This window comes from Cucurbita pepo, chromosome LG05, assembly GCF_002806865.2.
Source record: "Cucurbita pepo subsp. pepo cultivar mu-cu-16 chromosome LG05, ASM280686v2, whole genome shotgun sequence".
NCBI classification, from domain to species: Eukaryota; Viridiplantae; Streptophyta; class Magnoliopsida; order Cucurbitales; family Cucurbitaceae; genus Cucurbita; species Cucurbita pepo.
The window spans coordinates 5,420,350-5,444,458 of record NC_036642.1 but is presented as its reverse complement, the minus strand read 5'-3'; the positions used below and the strand labels follow the sequence as shown (position 1 = coordinate 5,444,458).

The 24,109-nt window shown below is 37.4% G+C and overlaps 1 protein-coding gene and 1 non-coding gene across 2 annotated transcripts in view; both read right to left on the bottom strand.

Moving 5' to 3' along the window:
- LOC111795046 (acyl-CoA C20 Delta5-desaturase-like) overlaps positions 1-23,423 on the bottom strand; it is a 32,168-nt gene extending 8,745 nt beyond the window's left edge. The window contains exon 1 of the mRNA XM_023677276.1: positions 23,199-23,423. Within this exon, the coding sequence (XP_023533044.1) occupies positions 23,199-23,423 (225 nt within the window). The remainder of the gene's footprint in view (positions 1-23,198) is intronic.
- Positions 7,438-7,511, bottom strand: TRNAR-UCG. The gene has a single exon. It is a non-coding gene; the product is annotated as a tRNA-Arg (tRNA).
- Positions 23,424-24,109: the final 686 nt, after the last annotated feature.

Sequence of the window (24,109 nt, the reverse complement as noted above, 5' to 3'; positions counted from 1 at the left end):
TTATTCGTAAAATACTAGATATCTATATTCTTACTATACATGTAAATCTTTATTCTTAAAATACATCAATTATTTTCTTAAAATATATAGACAATGGGATCATACAATTATTGGGTGTGACCGACTAGTGATGATATTTTAACACTCCCACTTAGCACTGGTCCTCATTCGCCGTACCACATTGAGCTGACAGTGAAAACCCTCGTATTTGTCGGTATTCAATCCTTTTGTAAACAAGTCTGCCACTTGTTCATCTTCTTAGTTCAAGACTTTTTCTCTGGTAGTGCGCATCCACATGCTTTGTTCTAGTATTACACATTGGATTTTCGAGTAGTTGAACTTCAGATTGGTTGTTACAATGAAGTGGCACGGGATAGTAAACTTTCTGGTGTAAATCCTTCCTTAAGAGTTTTAGTCATGCACTTTCTCAAGCTACTCCAGTCGTTATTCTGTAATATGTTTTTGTAGTTGATAATGGTGCTGTTAGTTATCATTTGTTGCACCAAAAAATTGTTCCCGAATTTAGCTTGAACACATATTCAGTGGTTGATCTTGGGGTATCATGGTATCCATCATAGTTAGCATCATAGTATCCAACTACTTGCAATATTTGCTTCTTTTGTACAAAAGATTGTAGTCAATTGTACCTTTGATATATCTCAGAATCAGTCGAACCGCATCCAAATGAGACTTCTTTGGACTTTGCATGACCGACTCATGATACCAATTGTATTCTTAAAACCCTTTGTTAGGTTCATGTAGATCTTCCGGTCCAACTCTTCGTGCAAGAAATAGGATTTGGTTTGTTTATATTTAAATCGAAAATATGTTTAATATATGTAATTTTGCATCTTCCTTGGATTGGAAAAGGGTGACACACAGACGATTGGTTCGATCTATTTCTTTATCTCCCCATGAATCGTATGTTTGTAACAACGGGGACAGAATTTTCTCAATTCCAATCGACTAGGCGTATTGTGTCGATTCTTTTGAGTAATATATCTGGAAATCCCCACGGATTCCTTATTAACACCGTTTCGAACACAACGAGTACATTCCAAAATAACTGTTACTCGGGCATCTTTACCCTTGGCCGAGCATTCTTCACATCCATTTGCCGTAATTTCTAATTATTATTTCCTATGAACGCTAGCTGGACCTGTACGGTAGTAATCTTCGCAACTGGACTAAACGTTTTATCATAGCGTAGTCAATATTATTGAGAGAACCTTCGAGCTACAGGTTGAGCCTTGTATCTCTTGATTGATCCATCCACGAGACTTTATTGTATAAACTCTCTTGCAAAAGATGGATTTGACATCTCCAAGTTTTGACACTAGTTTTCACGTTTGATTTTTCTCCAAGACTACAATTTCTTCCTCCATCCCCGTTTGCAAGCCGATTTTTGTGATGTTTTTTCATACGTCTTTAACTCTTTAACTCAGTTTTCTATAATAGCTGCATTGACATAATTAAGATTCGACTTTTAGATTCTTTTTGACTGTCTAAGTTGTTGCGGTGACATTTCCTTTTCATCGAGTTTACTTGGTTGAGTCACTTCTTGCTCACCAACATTAGTATCACTTGGATCTTTAGGTGCATCAACATTTGACCAAATGTGTGCAGTTTGATCCTCCGTATTTTATGGTAGAATTTCTTCAATGTTGTTCGAGTCTGGTAAGACTTTCTTCTCCGATGACCACCACACTTTTGCTACGCCACTTTGATTGCACAAGTTTTGGCAATATTTTTCGGGTATGATTTTGCTCAAAGGCTATAATTTCTTCCTCCATCCCCTTTTACTAAGTCGAGTTTTGTGATGTTTCTTCATACGTCTCTAACTCTTTAACTTCGTTTTCTATAATAGCTACATTGACATACTTAAGATTTGGCTTTCGGATTTTTTCTGACCGTCTAAGTTGTTGTGGTATCATTTCCTTTTCATCGAGTTCACTTGGTTGAGTCACTTCTTACTCACTAACATCAATATGATTTGGATCTTTAGGTGCATCAATATTTGACCAAACGTGTGCAGTTTGATCCTTCGTATTTTGTAGAATTTCTTCAATGTTGTTCGAGTATGGTAAGAATTTCTTCTTCGAAGATCACCACACTTCTGCTGCGCCACTCTGATCGCCAGTCGATGGTTTGAGCATTCTAAATCAATGACTCAATCATTTTCATAACTTGTATGCTCTCCCATCATTGTCATGAGCCCTACCTTATCTTCATCAAAGGCATATAGTACTCTTCTCATTCATCCTCCATCTCTATTTTGGAGGTTGCCGCATTGCTTTCGACAAATTTTTTCTTGGATCAACATTCCATGAATTTTTTACCATTCTTTCCACACTGGTAAAAAATACTTTCAAATCTCTTCCCTTAAGAAGTCTTCTTGTCATTCTTCTGAGTTCAACCAAGTTGTGCGATTTCTTGGTGACTTCTTCCTTTGTTACTATTTTTGTATCCACGCGGCTTATTGTTGCACAGACTTTTACCCATGTAAAGCACTTCTTCTTCACTCTTCAGCATGATGCCTCCCATATGCTTATTCATTGCTTATTAGCTAGCTAACAAATTTTCAAACTTTATAAGTGAATGTTAAGCAAGCTTCTTGAGGGATGAATTTTGGATTTAGTTCAGTAATCTGTCGACTGATCGACTTGACCCTATGGAATTACTGAGCAATCATCATGTCGCATTGTGAAATTGATAACAGTTCGTTCTCTAGAAGTTGTAGTATTGTATTATTCTTCTTTGAGAAAAGCATCCTGAACTTGTCTCATACTTCTTTTGGTGTCTTGTCATCCCAAATGTTCTCCCACATCTCTTCTTGAGACCTATCTCTATCTCTTTGAGGGGTGGCCTCTAGTCTTGAACAACTATGGATGTGTAGTACTTATCTACAAATGACCCATACGTGGGAGTGTGAATCCCTAGGTGAGCTCGCACACCCCCTAGACCATTTCTGGTCAAGTTAATCTGTAGCGACGTCCGGAGGTCAGCGGAACAACCTCATCATAATATTGTGCGCGTCCTCACTCATTATCTCTAAGGGAAGTAGCCCTATGCTTACGAACATACAACATGCATGAGGTCTCTCTAATTCCCATCATAACGTCTCTTCTGACACAATCCTCTAGTCTCATCTCTTTGTTACATAAGTAACATATGCTCTTTTGATATTTATATTAACATCATTTGCCTGCTTTTAGGGTTGCGTCCTATGTCAGTCTATCGACATGATGCAATATGACACTCATCATCATACAACATGCTAAATATGGAAAACAACGTCATATTAAGATAAACATCATGCAATCATCACACTCATCATATTGCCATCAAGTACATCAAGCATATCAAGTCCGCCATGCATCGTAACATATATATTACGCACGTCATCATGCATTATAACTCAAGCATCGTAACTCAAACATCATCATATACTAGTATACGACATCATACAATGCCGCTCATACAACATCATCACTCATACATCATCATAGCTCATACATCATCATATACTCATATACTAGTATACAACACCATACAATACCGTTCATGCATCATCATAACTCATACATAGCTCATACATCATAAATTGTAACTCATAAAATTTCTAACCTATCCTATAGTAAGACCATTTATTTGGTTGGCGTTAGCCTGAGTTCTCCCTAATTATGCTAAATGTAAGCTCCCGTTCCTTGAGAACTGCTCCAAACATTGTCAGGATCTGTTTTTTATCTGACCGTTCGCCACCTTTCGTTAGTATTTCATAATTAAATTAAAAATTAATTAATGAACATGAAATACAATCCCAAGATTACCTCAATTACTTTAATCAGGGCTGAAAACAGGTCTGGGAGGGTCGGAAGGGTAGAAATTGGGCTAAAATTGGAAAAATGAGCCGATTAGCCGCCAAGAGCCACCGCTGCGCCATCCAAGCCGCTCAAGCCCAAGGGCTGCTTGCACCACAGCTTGACACGTGGCGACATTTGAGAGGGTTACGACAGCACCGTGTATCAGGTCGAGGCGCGGGTCGGCTCGCGGGTTGAGTCGATTCGATTTGCTTCTGTCTGGGCTATCGGGCTGGTCACAATTTTGGGCTTACTGGGCCGAGGTAAGTGGGTCTCATCTCTGGGGTTTGCAGGCGAATTCAAGTAAGTTTAAACCCAATGACAAGTGTCCCAAATAATGGCCTCCAATTTCACAAACTTCCATTCAAATGACTTGCTACTCTTGGGAAGACCTATTTCTAAAGAAATAAAGTTGTACCGAAGATTTTCAAGTTTGGAACCTAAACTAAGTTGGAGTATAAGGAAAGTTGAAGGGGGCAATATGACCCTTACTTAAGTTCCAAGACTCGAATATGTTATGACATCATGATATATTGAATGATTCATGCATGTTATCAGGATGTGTTCATAATTCATGCGAGCTTAAGAATATATGTCATCACCTACGTCTCAAGAAATTAAGAGCCCTAGAAATTTATAGGATGTTTTAAGATCGAGAACCAAGGAAAATACCAACACAAGCCCTACGTCTAGTATGATAAAAAGAATGCTACGTGCCACTCAAGGATAATGGACCAAGAACCTTAGGCTCAAGAGTTCAAGAAACTTCTAGACCTCCTATGGTACAACATGCTCATGACTCATACTACATCGTTTGTAACGTAGGAAGCTTTGGATGTAGGTTTTCAAACTATGCTACTTAAAACATAAGAAGTCTTGAGTGTAGGTATTTAGACTATACCGCCTGGAACGCATGAAGCCTTGGACATAGGTTTTCTGACCATATTGGAGGGAATGCATGAAGCCTTGGTGGGTTCAAACTACGTCACTTGGAACATATGAAGCCTTGGGCGTAGGTTTTTAGACTACGCTGCTTGGAATGTAAGAAGCCTTGAGCATAGGTATTTAGACTATGCCGCTTGGAACGTATGAAGCCTTGGGCATAGGTTTTTTGACTATATAGCAGGGAACACATGAAGTCCTAGATGCAGGTTCAGACTACGTCGCTTGGAAAGCATGAAGCCTTGGACGTAGGTTAAGACTGTGTCGTTTGGAACGTATGAAGCCTCGGACACAGGTTGTCAAGTGCTTGACTTATACCGTAAATCCTAGGGGGAGTGACTTGGAGAAAAAAATAAGAACAGAACAAGAACATAGAAAATAACTAAGAACGAGACAATGATAAAGAACTAGAACATGGATCAAGATCCAAGTTTTGAAGAGAAGAACCCAGAACCATAATACTAAGGCCCGTAGATCAGAACTAAGGTTGAGACCTCAGAATCCAAGGACCAAGGTCCTTAGGCTAGATCATGACAAGAAAGTACTTGCAACAAGAACCATAACAAGTTAAGAAGTGTGGTACCCTAGCATAGCAAGGACACGATTAAGAGCCTATAAGTAGGCTACTTACTAAGTCTTTGTACTCACTCTATGTTTTCCATGTTTTTTAGATAAATAAGAAGCAATTCGAGGTTGAGACGGACTCTAGAGTAGGTGCTATACAAAACTACATCATTTTCAACTACTTAAGTTACCGGGCCCAATGTAATCAAACTTTAACCTGAATTCGTAAATAAAATGTATTTATGTTTTATTTTGAATGTGAAAACTTTCACCATCCATTTTTACATGTCTTTTCATGTTTTTTAAGTTTTTAACGAGCCTCGGCTTGTGAAAAATCAGGTCATGACATCTCTGTCTTTCCCTCCGATTAGGACTGACGCAGTCGTCACTGGTCCTTTTACCTCCAAATTGATGCTCTTTTCCCCTCCAATTAGGAAGGAATGTTGTGTTTTCATATTGCATGTGTCTACACTTCTTCATTCTAAAAGTGGAGTCACTTACTAAGTATTTATAATGTTCAATATTTTCCAATAATGTTTTCTAGAGTAACGGAATCCTACGTGGCAGACGGTGATTCTTACACCAGTCATGGGCAATCGTGATAGAATTAGCTTCCGAAATTTTTTCACATTTTAAATACTTTAATCAAGAAGGTAGAACATTAGGTAAGTTATTCATGTATTCTTCTTGAACCATGAGCAAAGGAATGAAACATATATAAGACCTAGTATCTATGATGATACAAAGAATTCTTTGAAGTACCTAGCTTAGTTAGTATGATTAAGAAGGATGTCAAAATAGTTCAAAAGAAGAATGAGAGTTAAATACGAGCAAGGAATGGCAACACGTGAGGATTTGTGTCAAAGACTCGGTTATTTTTCAAATTTTCAGTATTTAAGTTGAAAAATGAAAAAATATTGCTATGAATTTCACTCCATGATTTCAAAAGAAGATAGAAAGGTTGAGCGTAACTCTAGTTACTAGTAGGTTGCCTATCAGGTTTGCACACTTCATTCTATTTAGGGTCACCAAATTGACGAAAAGTAGAAAATTTTAAAAGAGATGGGTAGATCTTATGGAAACATATGTTGATAGTGTCGATTAAAGACACTTAAATCTTGAAAACGTTAAAGATAACATTGGATACTTTATAAGATTTTAATATTTCATTGAAAGATTGATGGTTGGATAGAACATTTGGATTCATGTCCTAGAACACATGCTTAAGACATGACATCAAATATTGTTTTAGTATTGGTGAACTTAGTCGTTTTCCATGCAACACTAACGAAATAAGTTATACATTTAATAGTTAATAGAAAAGTTAAAGGTAACTAGAACTATAGAGGTACGAGAAGATCTTAGTGGTTGGATTTCATGATCTGATTGAAAAGTAAAATTTTTAAAATATGCACGGAGCTCAAGAAAAATATAAAATAATAGTCGAAAGAAGAGAAAAGTCAAAGTCAACGGTCAAATCTCGAAGGACATTTTGGTCCAATTGAATAGAAAGTTGTAGAAAAGATATTTAAAATGGAAGAAATTAGAAAAAGTTGAAAAAATAAAATAAAATAAAAAGAAAGTCAAAATAATGGAAAATCTGAAAATAAGTGAATAAAAAAGGGATTGTACGTGTCGATCAAAGATCGAACCCACGTCCATGATGCTAGGAGTGCAAGGGGGGAAAAAAAAAAAAAAAAATTGGAGGAAAGACGCGTGTCAACCACCAAGTCTGAAATGGTGGCCCGACGTCCGCTTGTGCTACTCAAGTGTGACGGTGCGTATCTATCATCGTGTTTATGCCTTGCGAGACACCATGATATACCATGTATGATAAACATGAATAGATATGTACGTCATGATAAATATAGAAGTGGTGGGTTATCTCACTTAATGAAAGGACATCAAAGAACAAACATGAGGATGGTCGGTCTAGATTTTCTAAGTTTTGGTTTGCCAATCATCCAACCCGATTCATGAGCGGGTAACTGGTAAGTCATCTCACTTAATGAAAGGACATCAAAGAACAAACATGAGGATGGTCGGTCTAGATTTTCTAAATTTTGGTTGATGACCATAGTGAGAGTCAAACCCACGACCTTCTGATCCGAAGTCAGACGCGCTAATCCACTGTGCTATGCGATCCTTTTTGAAAGTTCATACATATACGTTAATATAAATATATATCTTTTACATTCTTCAAACCCTTAGGTTATGGTAAATCACTCTAGAATAGTTATGGTAAATCACATCAAAGAATTGATTNAAAAAAAAAAAAAAAAAAAAAAAAAAAAAAAAAAAAAAAAAAAAAAAACTAACAAATTTTTCCTATAACAGTAACAATATCCTTTAAAACAATAATAATAGAAAATGAGATCTTAAACAAAGTCAAAAATTCTCTAATACTCACTTGAAATTCAATACACGGACTTGAAATAGAAATTATTGTCATGGTTTATATAAGTTGACTTGGAGACAAATGACAGACAAAATTGAACTTTCTATCGGCATGGTTATATTTGATGTTGACACGTGCCCCATGGTTCTGCACGTGTCATATATATTGATATGTGTGAATTGTTTGTGGATTGATATGCTTCTGATATGTTATAATATGTGAATTGTATGATAATAATTACGATATGATGTGTTCAATGATATGTTTGAGATAAGATATGAGAAGGATGCACAAAACGAAATGTAACCATAGGAATAAGATAGTTCATGAAACGTTAAGTTACATATCGAAGTACTATGTATATGAGAGATTGATAAGAGAATACGGTTATGTTATGGATAGAAAGAGATAGGTTTATTTACGCTCATAATTGATTCTGCTATGAACATTGATAAAAGAATACTGTTAGGTTTTGACATAACTAACCCACTGAGTTTGCTTTTATAGCCTTATTCTTGTCAGAACTCTGCACACTAAGTTCTTCAGCAACTTTCGAAATGCTTCTAATTTTAGAGGCTTTGTCAACAAATCAGCAAGTTGATTTCCGTACCACAAATAATAAATTAACAGTTTCTTTTTTTTGTAAGATCTCTAAGAAAGTGATAACGGTACCACACAATAATTTCAATACTATAAATAATCATTCATGTTGTTGCTTGAGTGTAAATATTTTAGATATTAAAAATGAAGTTCGTATATTATGCTTATTAAGTCTCAGTTTGTTATTTTGCATTTCTTGTGTTTAGATTTACCTGCTAAAGTATTCAAGTAGTCTGGATCATACTAACTTGTGGAGTAATTTGAACCATGAGTTTGGAAATAATTTTTCTTTACTCTTAATTTTGATCATCAACCTAATTTATTCCAAAATTTTTCGTGGGTTGATTCCTTATTGTTGTTGGGTTTCTTGGATAATTTAGATCTAGAGATCTTGTTCTTTGACGAGGCTTTTAGATCTAATCCCAAAAGTTTCATATCATTTAGTATCAAAACCGTAGGTTCTAGGTCGGATATATGTTTCCATTGTTGTTTGTTTCTTATTTTTCATTATGAAATTTTCTTATTCTTTTTTATTTTTTCCTATTCTATCCAATCATAAAAAAAAAAAAAAAAAAAAAAAATTATTTTTTGTTATTCCTTTTATTTTCTTTTGTCTTATGTGTTCTTATACATCTTGTCCGATTCTAAAACTTTGTATCTTCAAATTTAGGTTGCATAGAGGAAAAAAAATATGTACTTCGGTAAAGATGTGAAGAAAACTCCCTTTTCTTGTCTATTTACATTCTTTGCAACATGTCACAAAAGGAGATCAACTAAAACTATGTTTCATCAAGCACAAAGACGTTACGAGACAATATTGTTACTAATGATGTGGAGAACAATAAAGACAGTATGCAAGTATATGCTACTCCATATCCATTAGAGACAAAACGGGAAGAGAATGAAAAGGAGAAAGAATGCAAAGAAGAAATATTTGACACGTATATAAAGATTAAAAAAAAAAAGAGAGTTTTGTTAGTAAAGTTTGTGAGGAGAACAATGGTTTATATACCAAAGGATACATACACAAACATGAGATACGAAAGGACTTTCATTTTAATGGGAGCACTTAAATTAAGTATACCTATTTTTTCTATTCCATCTCGAGTTAACCTCGAACTCATAACAAAAACATATGCACTCATTAATATTCTATTGTATTAAATGATATAATTCAAATGTATACCACTTTTGTTCATGATGATGTATCTGTTCACTATTTCAATTTTTAGATATATAATTTTAATTTTCAACCGTAGTTTTTATAGTATATTTTTAAGTCCCTAAATTTTTTATAATATATGTGAAGACAGGTCATTTTGAAGGATGCACTCATAAGAGGAGTGTTGGGATTTGAAAAGAAGGGCATGCTAATCCTAGGATTCATTGGCCCTTTTAACATCTTAGAAATAATAGGGTCTGTAGTGTGATGTTCCACCATTGGTCGGGGAGGATAACAAACCACCATTTATAAGGGTGTGGAAACCTTCCCCTAACAGACGCGTGTTAAAGTCTTGAGGGGAAGCCCGAAAGGGAAAGCCCAAAGAGTACAATATCTACTAACGGTGGATCTAGGTCGTTACAAATAGTATCAGAGAGGACAATAGGATTATATAGTAGAATGAGGGAAGGAAATATTTTGCCCAAAGAGAACAATATCTGCTAGCGGTGGATATGGGCGATTACTAATGGTATCAGAGCCAGACATGTGCCAGCCTTCTCGCTATTCTCCAAAGGGGGGGTGGATTTGGGGGCGGTCCCACATCGATTGGAGGAAGGAAAGAGTGACAGCGAGGACGTTGGCCCCAAAGGGGGTAGATTGTGATGTCGATTGGAGGAAGGAAAGAGTGATAGCGAGGACGCTGGCCCCAAAGGGGGTAGATTGTGATGTCGATTGGAGGAAGGAAAGAGTGACAGCGAGGACGTTGGCCCCAAAGGGGGTAGATTGTGATGTCGATTGGAGGAAGGAAAGAGTGATAGCGAGGACGCTGGCCCCAAAGGGGGTAGATTGTGATGTCGATTGGAGGAAGGAAAGAGTGACAGCGAGGACGTTGGCCCCAAAGGGGGTAGATTGTGATGTCGATTGGAGGAAGGAAAGAGTGATAGCGAGGACGCTGGCCCCAAAGGGGGTAGATTGTGATGTCGATTGGAGGAAGGAAAGAGTGACAGCGAGGATGCTGGCCCCAAAGGGGGTAGATTGTGATGTCCCACATTGGTTGGGGAGAAGAACAAACCACCATTTATAAGGGTGTGGAAACCTTCCCCTAGCAGACTCGTTTTAAAGCCTTGAGGGGAAGCCCGAAAGGGAAAACCCAAAGAGGACAATATCTACTAGCGGTGGATTTGGGTCGTTACATGTAACATACTGACAAACACTACCACCTACTTTAGTTGCCGTGCACACCGTGTTCCACGTATCTATAATGCCAAAGTACACCCCTAACCTTTATCATGTAGTTGAGTATGAGACTCTTTCCCAAGAGAAGAGTATGTTGGGATTTTGGCCACTAGGGTCAAGTGGCTGAGGAACAAGAAAATCATTCCCATTTAAGATTGTATGGAGGTTTTGTTGTAGGGGCGTTGGTTAAGAGTAAAATGAAGGAGATTACGACAAAATAGCTCATGGTGTGAAGAATCACGTTTAACTTCGAGGTAAGAAATTAAGTTTGGGTTTAGAAGTTCTATAAAAAAAAAAAAAANTAAAAAAAAAAAAAAAAAAAAAAAGGTATCTTTCTACCGTGCGCTAAATGAAACGATTGATGCTATATATTTCTCTGAAGAAGCATTTTCATTTTCATGAAGAACTCGGGAACTGAGACGGGTCGTAGGAGGAGCTCGATGTACGGTTGGAAAGATGAGTTATGGGTTTTGCATAAACTTTGGAGGTCGATATCTCCTTCAAATCCTAATGAAAATCTATGATTCCTATTGGAATATGTTTGTTTTGATGAACTCTATCACTTTGCTTAAGGAAGCATGCACCAATAAGATCGGTGATGCAAGAATTGGGCAGTGGAAACTTACATATTGAGGGAGTAAGCACGCGCAGTCGTTTCAAGGTTAGGGATAATCGATTCTAACTAAGTTGGTTCCTTATTATTCATCTCAATTTCGAGTGCTTTTAACCTTCTTTTCATCTCAATTTCGATGATGCTCGAGCTATTTGACGAACTTTGAAGAATTTGAAGTCCTCTAAGGACTGAAACCATCACTAAGAAGTGAGTAACTGTTTGACTTATTTGGGAAGATATACTACTAGTTATTGACTGGGAATTCAACGTGACGTTTGTAAGCATGAACCTTGCTTAATTTACGAATTAAATTCAAGATCTAAGCTTATAAAAGTGAAATATGTACCTATTTATGTCGTAAGTATGAATTAAGAATTTTTGCTATGTCGATATCAATTTTGATTGATTTGAACTATTTGTTGGGTCTCTAGTATGATATGATTGAATGTATTTTGTTAAATATGCATGATGAATGCGATTTAATGTTGTTAATGCTTTCTTGAATCACGAAAGAAGAATGGAATACTTGTTTGTGCCCTGATTTACGTTTAGACGTGATGTTATGTGACCTAAAGGTTGTGCATGATAGATTGGTGAGCTTAAGCCTATGATTCATCTTTCCTTGGTCATGGAACCACGGTCTGAGTCTATTATGGCGATATGGGTAACCCCTAATCGTGAACTCTCCTCATTTAGTGAGGGTCTACTTAGCATATAGGAATGCAACGTCATCCACCTAAAGCGCGTCATACTCGCTATTGAGGGATTTCTGGTTATGCTTAGTGGAGAGACTACCCTACACTATTTAGAAGCTTGGAATGACATGAGAATATGATTGTTAGGCACCATTAGGTGAGCTTCTGGCTAGAGCTTAGTAGTAGGCACATATAGAATTACAGAGAAACTCAGATGTTACCTATATAGAGTGATGACTTCTCTGTACTTATTAGAATTACCTTGGAGTCCTGGATAGACGACCAAAAAATGAGAGGCTATGTACACCTAAAAACCCGAGCAAATCTAGTGGGTAACTTACATACTTGAAATAGGAGCCAGTAGGAAGTATGTACTTAAAGAGTCTGATAGGATTAAAAAGAACTCAAGCCATGAAGTTGGCTAACTCTAGGACCTTGAATAATCACATAGCTTAAGAAATATTGAATAAGATATATTAGGACGATAGCCTACAAATAGATTGCTCACGGAATATATTTATACTCATTCAGGCTAGTGTTTGTTTTATAGATGGATCATAAATTATTGTGGAGAGCCTCGAGCTGTAGTGAGGACCCCTAGATTGAGTCGTACTTTCAAATGATATTTTAATATTATTTTCTTGGAAATTGTTCCATTTTGTAATTTTTTTGAAATTTTTTATCGCCATTTTTTTTTCTTTTGAGTCTATTTGGCGATTCGTGATTCGAATTTTTGAGAAACGAGATGTTAGTGATTTGTATTAGAGTTGAGTTGATTAGATCCTCCTTGACTAAGTATGCAAGTATGATCTAATTACACGAGCATATGTCAGTTTTCGTTTATAAACATAATTAGGTTAAGTTTGATTGGAATACCTAGTAAATTGGGTCTTAAGCTTATTTAGGTTAACCCTATTAAAATAACCTTACCCACGCTGATTGCCCTCATATCAAGTATCTTTGGGATGCAACCTTTAACTCCTCCTAGCAACTGAACTGCTAAGATATTGTGGGAAATATCACTCGATATTGGACAACTACAAGGGATTAGCTTGCACCTCCCTAATGGGCAACATAATATTATCTCAAGTGAGGGGTGACCATCATACTTACCAGGCTACTATCCTTATGTAGTCCCTCACTCTTGTGGTTGAGTTCCCGACCAAGGGATAACTGGAGACCCTTTGATCGTACCCACATGATGTCTCTATATGACCCACTGCACTTCAGGGTACGACTCTGCTACTCCATGTCGTCATAGACGTAGAGAGTGACCTCCCTAAGTATCGTCACTATCAAGACCCTCACCCCTCCTTAAGGTGAGCTCACGATTCAGAGTAAGCTAGCAACCCCTTAATCATCCTCATATAGTAACCTATTAAACTACTAATTACAAACTATTTCGACAAGGCTAAACTTTAGAAGTATCGAATTTTTGTAGTAAATTAGCCTTTGCGCTCCTTGTGGGTCTATAGAAAGATCCATTAATTCCAAACTGTTCTGGCAAGTTTTCAATAAAATCTCTAAAGTTAGTAATTCATGTTAATTTATGAGCTAGTAATTATCTCACATAACAAGTATATTTTATCTATGTAAAATTTCTTAAATAAATTTGTATATCAATTTAAATAGTTAGAAAAGAAAAAATATTATTTCAAACAAATCCATTAGAGTTAGAGACTTGAATAATTGAAAACTTTAAATAAAAAAAAGATGGAAATGGAATGACTATAAACATCCACATATGAGAGCCGCCAAATAATCCAAATGTCCGACGGCGCCGACCGGACATAAACGATCCAAGTCCTTGTCAATGGTGACCAAACTCAAAAAACAAAAAAGTTGTGTTCTTTTAGAACAAATCAATGGTTCTGCACATTGAACATATTATACGTTGTAAATGGGTTTGGCATTAGCAGCCGCTGCCACCAAAAAGTCAAAATATATTTAGCTTTTTTTAGTGAAGTCAAGAAGAAAATTTGAGAACGTTTTGATATGGGAATGCAATTAAGTTTCGTTTTTAAGAGTGAAAACTATTCTCACAGACGTGATTAACTTTTTTGGCTTCTTTCAGTATTCTTTGTCTTCCCTCACGTACTTCCTAGAAAAATTTTTTTAGAGGTCATCTAACATAAAATTGCTCCAAGCAAATGATGATTAAGTTTGAAATTTTTTATGATTGAAGGACTGAGAATGAAGGTGCACTATCTTGGTATAAATAATAACTTTCAATTCTTTTAAGCCTTTCTTAGTCTTCCTATTCCTAGGATTACTCTCATTTAAGCATAGTCTCAATTCATTCATGTATTTTTTTACTCGGGTATCACATTATACACAAAAGATGAAAAATTCAATAACCCATTAAATACAAATTGAAAATTTTAATACCCATTTGGTACTTTTTAAATTTAAGATATAAATGACACAAATTTACACAAATTTCTTGGATCAATTAAGTATGCATTGAACTTAAGAGTATTTATTTTGAGTAAGACTTTTAAAACAATAAATAATTCGTATGGTGAAGTTGGCAGCCACCTTGCCCAAAGGTGACTTTTAATTTTATTTATTTATTTATCTACTACAACAAAAGATTGAATCTAAAAAAATATATTTTAGTTAATATATTATAAAAATTATATTTTATTCTATTTTATTTTATTTTATACTAATAGGATGATGATTAAATTAATTGAATTAGGTTGAAATGAATGATATTTTAATTAAAATTTTATTTTTGAAAAGAATGTAAAATACATCTTTGATTAATTAAACAAAGGGTGGATAGTCCAAAAATAATTGGGATTTATTAGCATTTATTGAATTCAATGAATCTACGTCCTCTTAAAGACATAATAGCAAAAAGTTAAGCATGTGACCGTTTATTTTAAAGACTTGGAGCATGTGGAAGATGGCTTGACCTTCGTTTGTAATAAATTAGTAACCTTTGGGTTTAAATGTTATCGAAAGAAGGGAAGTTGCAATCGAACATACGATAAATGGGTTTTTTTTTTAAAGATAATATTTGTCTTTCGTTGTTAAAATTTGATTTGTCACAAGACGATTTTCAAGACTTCGAATCTCAAACCGTGATGAAAAAAGACAAACACGAAAGAAAATAAAATAATAAACAAATATTATCAAAATTCAATTTCAAGTCAATGTGGTTCAAAGTGGTTCAAAGTGGTTCAAGATACCAAATTTAATTAACACAAAAGATCGAACACCTAAAAAAGAAGTGTAGAATGAGATGAGTATAATAATATTCCGTAAGTAGCCTATTTGTGGCCTCTCATTGCATCCAATCCTAGTAGGTTACCACGAGATTTTCTCTAAGCTCTAGGAAGTTTGGATCTAACTCTACATCTATCTGAGCTTTTGGAGAGATTTCGAAGCTCTGAGCAATTCTCAGTCTTATCACAAACCTAATCAGAGTCAGGAAGTTCACAAATTCTAGCGGATCTGTTAGGTTATGGAGCCTGCTACTTATTTATAGTTTGGTCAACTGTTATATCTGGTAAAGCTATATATGGTAAATAGCTATATATAGTAGATGGTTAAATCTGGTAAAACTATATATAGTAAATAGCTATATATAGTAGATGGTTAAATCTCGTAAAGCTATATATAGTAAACTGAACTATATATATATCCCGTCCGGTAGAGCTTTGAAAAGTAACTTTCTTCATTCTCTGTATTCTCTGTTGTTGTACATACCTGAAATCATCAATAATAAAATCTTTAGCCAATATTCTTCCTTGAATTTTCTCTATCATATCCTTTGTGTTCATCTAGATCGAGTGTGTGCGTTATTGTGCGATCCTAACAGCTGGTATCAAAGCTAGGAGAAATTCACCACGATCTGTGAAGATGGAAAGTTCAAAGATTGGAATTGAGAAGTTCGATGGATCCGATTTCAGTTTCTGGAAGATGCATATTGAAGATTATCTGTACCAGAAAGATCTTCACGAACCTCTGTTGGGGGTGAAGCCGGATACCATGACTACGGAACAGTGGAAGCTCAAGGATCGAAAAGCCTTAGGGATGATCCGGTTGACGCTATCCAAAAACGTGCCGTTTAACATCATCAAGGAGAAGACAACGTCAGATCTGATGAAGGCGGTGTCGAATATGTACGAAAAACCGTCGGCTATGAACAAGGTATATTTGATGCGGAGATTGTTCAATCTACAGATTTTTTAAGGTGANCTTTCTTCATTCTCTGTATTCTCTGTTGTTGTACATACCTGAAATCATCAATAATAAAATCTTTAGCCAATATTCTTCCTTGAATTTTCTCTATCATATCCTTTGTGTTCATCTAGATCGAGTGTGTGCGTTATTGTGCGATCCTAACAGCTGGTATCAAAGCTAGGAGAAATTCACCACGATCTGTGAAGATGGAAAGTTCAAAGATTGGAATTGAGAAGTTCGATGGATCCGATTTCAGTTTCTGGAAGATGCATATTGAAGATTATCTGTACCAGAAAGATCTTCACGAACCTCTGTTGGGGGTGAAGCCGGATACCATGACTACGGAACAGTGGAAGCTCAAGGATCGAAAAGCCTTAGGGATGATCCGGTTGACGCTATCCAAAAACGTGCCGTTTAACATCATCAAGGAGAAGACAACGTCAGATCTGATGAAGGCGGTGTCGAATATGTACGAAAAACCGTCGGCTATGAACAAGGTATATTTGATGCGGAGATTGTTCAATCTACAGATTTTTTAAGGTGAATCTGTTGTGGATCATATAAATGAATTCAATATGATCGTAAGTCAACTGAGTTCGGTGGAAATTAATTTCGAAGATGAAATTAAAGCATTGATTTTGATGTCATCTTTACCCAAGTCGTGGGATATTGTTGTTGCCGCAATCAGCAGTTCCCGAGGATCTGATAAACTGAGGTTTGATGAAATTCGAGATGTAGTTCTCAGCGAAAGTACTCGCAAACGAGAAATTGAAAATTCATCTGGTAGTGCTCTCAGTCTTGACAAACGGGAAGAAGTAAACCGAAGGGCCCAAACAAAGGGCGATCAAAATCAAAGAACTGAGAAAAATCTCAAAATAGACCAAACGTAACGTGTTGGAATTGTGGAGAAAAATGTCACTTTCGAACAGGTTGCAAGACCAAAGAGAAAGCAGAATCACAAATCTAGAGATATGATGATTCTATAAATTCAGCAGAAGACATTGGGGATGCTCTAGTCCTCAGCGTGGACAATTCAATTGAATCCTGGATTTTGGATTCAGGTGCATCTTTTCATTCGTCTCCAAATAAAGAGTTTTCCGGAATTTCAAGTCTGGAAATTTTGAGAAGGTGTATCTTGTCGACAACAAAGATTTGGAGATTAAAGAAAAAGGAGATGTCTGCATAAAAACTCCGGCAGGAAATCAGTGGACATTAAAGGATGTCAAATATATTCCTTGTCTTAAAAAGAACCTGATCTCTATTGGTCAGTTGGACAGCACATGTTATGCAACAAAGTTAGGGAAGAGTTCGTGGAAGATTATGAAGGGTGCTACGGTGGTAGCACGTGGCTCAAAATCCGGAACCTTATACACCACTACAGGGTGTATGAACATAGCTGCTGTTGCTGAGAGTGCTTCAAATTCAAGTCTACGGCACAATAGACTTGAACATATGAGCGCAGAAGAAATGAAGAGGCTGGCTGTGAAAGGAGTTTTAGAAGGTCTGAAATTTGTTGATGTGTGTCGTTGTGAGAACTATGTTATGAGCAAGTAGAAACGAGTTAGCTTCACAAGGACCGCCAGAGAATTGAAGAAAGTGCGGTTGGAAATGGAACCATATGTGGAGCAAGGTTCGACAAAGCAAGTGGGAGTTGAGCTTGAGTTGCAGGAAAACTCACTTAGTGATGTTGTAGCAGATACTCATGAAACTCCTGAGACTACTGCTGAGGAACCAGACGTGGAGCAAGGTTCCAAGACCACGAAGCAATGAGAGTTAAGCTTGAGTTGTAGGGAAACTCACCTAGTGATCTTGTAGCAGATACTCAAGAAACTCCTAAGACTATTGCTGAGGAACCAAATGTGGAGCAAGGTTCTAAGACAACAAAGCAAGTGAGAGTTGAGGTTGAGTTGCGGAGAAAATCACCTAGTGATTCTGTAGCAGATACTCAACAAACTCCTAAGGTTGTTGTAGAGGAACCAGCAGTAAAGCAAGTGACACCTGAATCGGTGTTGAGAAGATCATCCTGTACTATCAGAGTACCAGATATGTATGTACCTTCATTACACTATTTGTTGCTGATGAAAGGGAACTAGAGCCCTTTGATGAGGCCCTACAATTGGTGGATATAACCAAGTAGGAGAAAGCCATGGATGATGGGACGTCTAGGCTTCAAAAATGCGTTGTACTGAGGCTGAGTACGTGGCAATAGCTGAAGCTAGAAAGAAGACGATATGGATGACTGACTATCTGGAAGAATGGGCAAGAAGTAGCACGAAGATATTCTTTATAGAGATAGTCATAGTGTCATACAGTTGGCGAAGGAACCCAGTTTATCATTTAAAGAGAAAACACAGAAGACGATACTATTTCACTTGCAGGTTAGTGAAAGATGGTGATGTGTTTGGAGAAGATAGAGGTGCAAAGAATCCAGCAAACATGTTGACAAAATGTGTTGATGTTGAAATATTGAGGTTGTGCAAAGCCTCAATTGATATGGTGCCATGAAGATGCTCATGGTCGTTTGAGAATGAAATTCTTGGTTGACTAGATCAGTCTCCGAGTGGGAGAATTGTTAGGTTATGGAACCTGCTGTTATTTATAGCTTGGTCAACGGTTATATCCGGTAAAGCTATATCTGGTAAAGCTATATCTGGTAAAGCTATATATAGTAAATAACTATATATAGTAGATGGTTAAATCTGGTAAAACTATATATAGTAAATAGCTATATATAGTAGATGGTTAAATCTGGTAAAGCTATATATAGTAAACTGAACTATATATATATCCCGTCCGGTAGAGCTTTGAAAAGTAACTTTCTTCATTCTCTGTATTCTCTGTTGTTGTACATACCTGAAGTCAACAATAATAAAATCTTTAGCCAATATTTCTCCTTGAATTTTCTCTANGTCATAGTGTCATACAGTTGGCGAAGGAACCCAGTTTATCATTTAAAGAGAAAACACAGAAGACGATACTATTTCACTTGCAGGTTAGTGAAAGATGGTGATGTGTTTGGAGAAGATAGAGGTGCAAAGAATCCAGCAAACATGTTGACAAAATGTGTTGATGTTGAAATATTGAGGTTGTGCAAAGCCTCAATTGATATGGTGCCATGAAGATGCTCATGGTCGTTTGAGAATGAAATTCTTGGTTGACTAGATCAGTCTCCGAGTGGGAGAATTGTTAGGTTATGGAACCTGCTGTTATTTATAGCTTGGTCAACGGTTATATCCGGTAAAGCTATATCTGGTAAAGCTATATCTGGTAAAGCTATATATAGTAAATAACTATATATAGTAGATGGTTAAATCTGGTAAAACTATATATAGTAAATAGCTATATATAGTAGATGGTTAAATCTGGTAAAGCTATATATAGTAAACTGAACTATATATATATCCCGTCCGGTAGAGCTTTGAAAAGTAACTTTCTTCATTCTCTGTATTCTCTGTTGTTGTACATACCTGAAGTCAACAATAATAAAATCTTTAGCCAATATTTCTCCTTGAATTTTCTCTATCCTATCCTTTGTGTTCATCTAGATCGAGTGTGTGTTGTTGTGCGATCCGAACAGGATCCAAGTATCTCTAGGGTCAACAAGATATTATGTTCTTAGACTTAGTAAGATTGGTTTGCCTTGACTGTGTATGTTCGATACCCTAGGTTGTGGTGCAAGCTCGTCATCATAGGACATTATCATTTCTCTAAGTGTCGTTGAGTAAGGTTAACAAGCAACTTTTCCACGTGAAGCACTATAGAATCAAATTCTAGGAGAGTGACCGAATGTGCTAGCTAGTTACTAGCCTACTTGTGTGGTTCCTCGCCCTCTCTCAGAGCAGGTTTAGTGTGCAACAACTCCATTAAGGGAGCTCCTAACCATCTCCACATACAATAGTAGCTCTCCTCCCGAGCTAAACTACCTACATTATCTCTCAGTCTCCTCTCATGACAAGTTTATGAAATTAGGGCCTTAGCTCCAGACTCATTTCCACACGATAATGATGCGCAACATGAGCTAAACTATTTATGTACTCCCTCGTCTCCTCTTAAGACGGGTTTATGAGAATCACAGCTTAGGCTCTTGACATGTTTTTACACATAATAGTTACTCCTCGAGTAGTCATAACACGCCATACCATTTGACCTTTGTCACACTTGACGGTACAAGTTCCTGGATGCCTACAGCTTGGCAGGGGCACTACTAGGTCTGACATACGTCACCAAATATTGCAACTAAGGTACGTGAGGAAATAAAATGCAGTTAGACTATAGTGATACCTTTTGCACTTGTAACGACCTTGTAAGTTTTTTAAAATTATCTTGGGTGCTAGGCAACTTAATTCTCAAACTCACATTTCTAGGACACTCAGGACAAGCTCCTCAAGGTCAATCTAATTTCAAGGAGCACTAATGTGAGAATCTCACATTGGTTGGGANTCTTGGTTGACTAGATCAGTCTCCGAGTGGGAGAATTGTTAGGTTATGGAACCTGCTGTTATTTATAGCTTGGTCAACGGTTATATCCGGTAAAGCTATATCTGGTAAAGCTATATCTGGTAAAGCTATATATAGTAAATAACTATATATAGTAGATGGTTAAATCTGGTAAAACTATATATAGTAAATAGCTATATATAGTAGATGGTTAAATCTGGTAAAGCTATATATAGTAAACTGAACTATATATATATCCCGTCCGGTAGAGCTTTGAAAAGTAACTTTCTTCATTCTCTGTATTCTCTGTTGTTGTACATACCTGAAGTCAACAATAATAAAATCTTTAGCCAATATTTCTCCTTGAATTTTCTCTATCCTATCCTTTGTGTTCATCTAGATCGAGTGTGTGTTGTTGTGCGATCCGAACAGGATCCAAGTATCTCTAGGGTCAACAAGATATTATGTTCTTAGACTTAGTAAGATTGGTTTGCCTTGACTGTGTATGTTCGATACCCTAGGTTGTGGTGCAAGCTCGTCATCATAGGACATTATCATTTCTCTAAGTGTCGTTGAGTAAGGTTAACAAGCAACTTTTCCACGTGAAGCACTATAGAATCAAATTCTAGGAGAGTGACCGAATGTGCTAGCTAGTTACTAGCCTACTTGTGTGGTTCCTCGCCCTCTCTCAGAGCAGGTTTAGTGTGCAACAACTCCATTAAGGGAGCTCCTAACCATCTCCACATACAATAGTAGCTCTCCTCCCGAGCTAAACTACCTACATTATCTCTCAGTCTCCTCTCATGACAAGTTTATGAAATTAGGGCCTTAGCTCCAGACTCATTTCCACACGATAATGATGCGCAACATGAGCTAAACTATTTATGTACTCCCTCGTCTCCTCTTAAGACGGGTTTATGAGAATCACAGCTTAGGCTCTTGACATGTTTTTACACATAATAGTTACTCCTCGAGTAGTCATAACACGCCATACCATTTGACCTTTGTCACACTTGACGGTACAAGTTCCTGGATGCCTACAGCTTGGCAGGGGCACTACTAGGTCTGACATACGTCACCAAATATTGCAACTAAGGTACGTGAGGAAATAAAATGCAGTTAGACTATAGTGATACCTTTTGCACTTGTAACGACCTTGTAAGTTTTTTAAAATTATCTTGGGTGCTAGGCAACTTAATTCTCAAACTCACATTTCTAGGACACTCAGGACAAGCTCCTCAAGGTCAATCTAATTTCAAGGAGCACTAATGTGAGAATCTCACATTGGTTGGGAAGGAGAACGAAACACCTTTTATAAAGGTGTGAAAACCTTTCCCTAGCAGACATGTTCCAAAGCCTTGAGGGGAAGTCCGAAAGGGAAAGCCCGTAAAGAACAATATTTGCTAACAGTGGGCCTGGACCGTTACAAATGGTATCAGAGCCAGACACCAGACAATGTGCCAGCGAGGAGGTTGTTCCCCGAAGGGGGTAGACACGAGGTGGTGTGCCAGTAAGAACGCTGGGCCCTGATGACTGAGCAATTTGCCATGAGAAAATTGTCGAAGGAAAAACAGCCGATTGTTGGAAGAAGAAAAAAAAAAATAGGAAAAACACAAGAGAGAAACAGACGTATTTCAGATTCTGCTGAAGACCCGATGATTTGTTTCTCATTCAATTGACATATTTAAATAACAATTATATGCTAAAAATGAAAAGGAGTGGCAACTCCATTAAAGCCATTCCACTCAAGTCGTTCCACTAACATTAATTGTATGGCTTTAACTAAAAAGTAGGGATGACTTTTAGCCTAAAAATAGGGATTTATCTAACAATCTCCTCCTAAAGCCCTGTGGTATATCTACGTTATTATTTGAACTCCGATCTTCAAGCAAAGTTCTTCAAATTTCACCCGCGCCAGAGATTTGGTGAAGATGTCTCAAAGTTGTTCCTCTATTCGGATGAAGTCAATCTTGATGAGCCCCTGATCTGCACATTCTCGGATGTAGTGGAATCTTATTTCTATGTGCTTGCTCCGGTCGTGTAAAACTGGATTTTTGATCAGGGAGAACGTAGCTTTGTTGTCCACGTATAGCATTGGTGGATCGCCTTCTCTTCCGATGAGTTCTTCCATCAGCTGCGCAAGCCAGACCTCCTATGTGGTCGTCGTCGAAGCGGAGATGTACTCTGCTTTGCAAGAGGACAGAGCAACTACCTTTTGTTTAGTTAATTGCCAACAGATCGCGCCGCCTGAGAGGAAGTAAATCATCCCGCTGGTGCTCTTACGATCATCAACGTCACTAGCCATGTCATTATCATTATAGCCGACCATCTCAAGCTTCTCATTTCCTCTCCCTACACAATATCTCACACCCTAGCCTCTGGTTCCGGCCACATAGCGCAGGATACGCTTGACAGCCATGAGATGCTCCTCCCTAGGTGCTTCCATAAACCTACTCACGTATCCAATGGAATAAGCGAGGTTAGAGCGTGTGTTTACCAGATAACATAGACTCCTGACAATGATGTGGTAATTGGTGGTGTCAACTACCGTCGTAATGCCGGCCTTCCTTAGCTGGAGCCGAGCCTCCATTAGCGTCCTCATAGGACTACTGTTCGATAGCCGAGCTATGTTCAATAGCTTCTTCGCGTACGCACCTTGATAGATGGTGATGCTGGCAGTACTCTGTTGCACTTCGATGCCGAGGTAGTAGCTGAGTGTCATGGTCATACATGTCCAAGCCGTGTTGTCAATGTCCGCATGACAGATATCTCAGTCTTGCTTGTCTAGGACATGTTGTCCATGGTTGTATGCCCGTTCCAAACCCCTTTTACATGCTTTCATCCTAGATAGGTCTTTACTATTCCATATTGGGTCAACATGAGGGTGTATGACCGTTCACCAAAATCATGTCTACACCTGCAAGGGCTAAAATGCCCAAAATGTACTATAGGGGGGTATGACTAGTTGTTAACTTCTTCCTACTCGATAGTTATATGTAATAAGCCGTTGTTGTTCCCTTTTTGCTTACATTCCCATATAACACTTTTTCCAATTTCTCAAATCTTATTTTCAAAATTCTTTTTCGAAATCTCTCATCCCTTTTTTTCTAAAACTTTCTTCTTGAACCGGGGCCAGAGGCTCGAGCATACGTCGCTTGGTCGTAGGCGACGCAAGAACGAATAGGCTTAACTCACTTGTTGCTGGGAAGTGAGTGCCGCACAATCGCAAGTCCGCTACCATCAAAGTGCGATTATGGCAAGTGGTATTAGAGCCAAGTTCGGCTCCTTGAAAAGTATTACGCAGACATGCCCACCAAGAAACAACTTGACAAGTCCTAGGCTGATCGATTAGCTAAAATCGAAGAACAGTTACTCTGCATGAGTGAAATTCTCGATGGAATGGGGCTT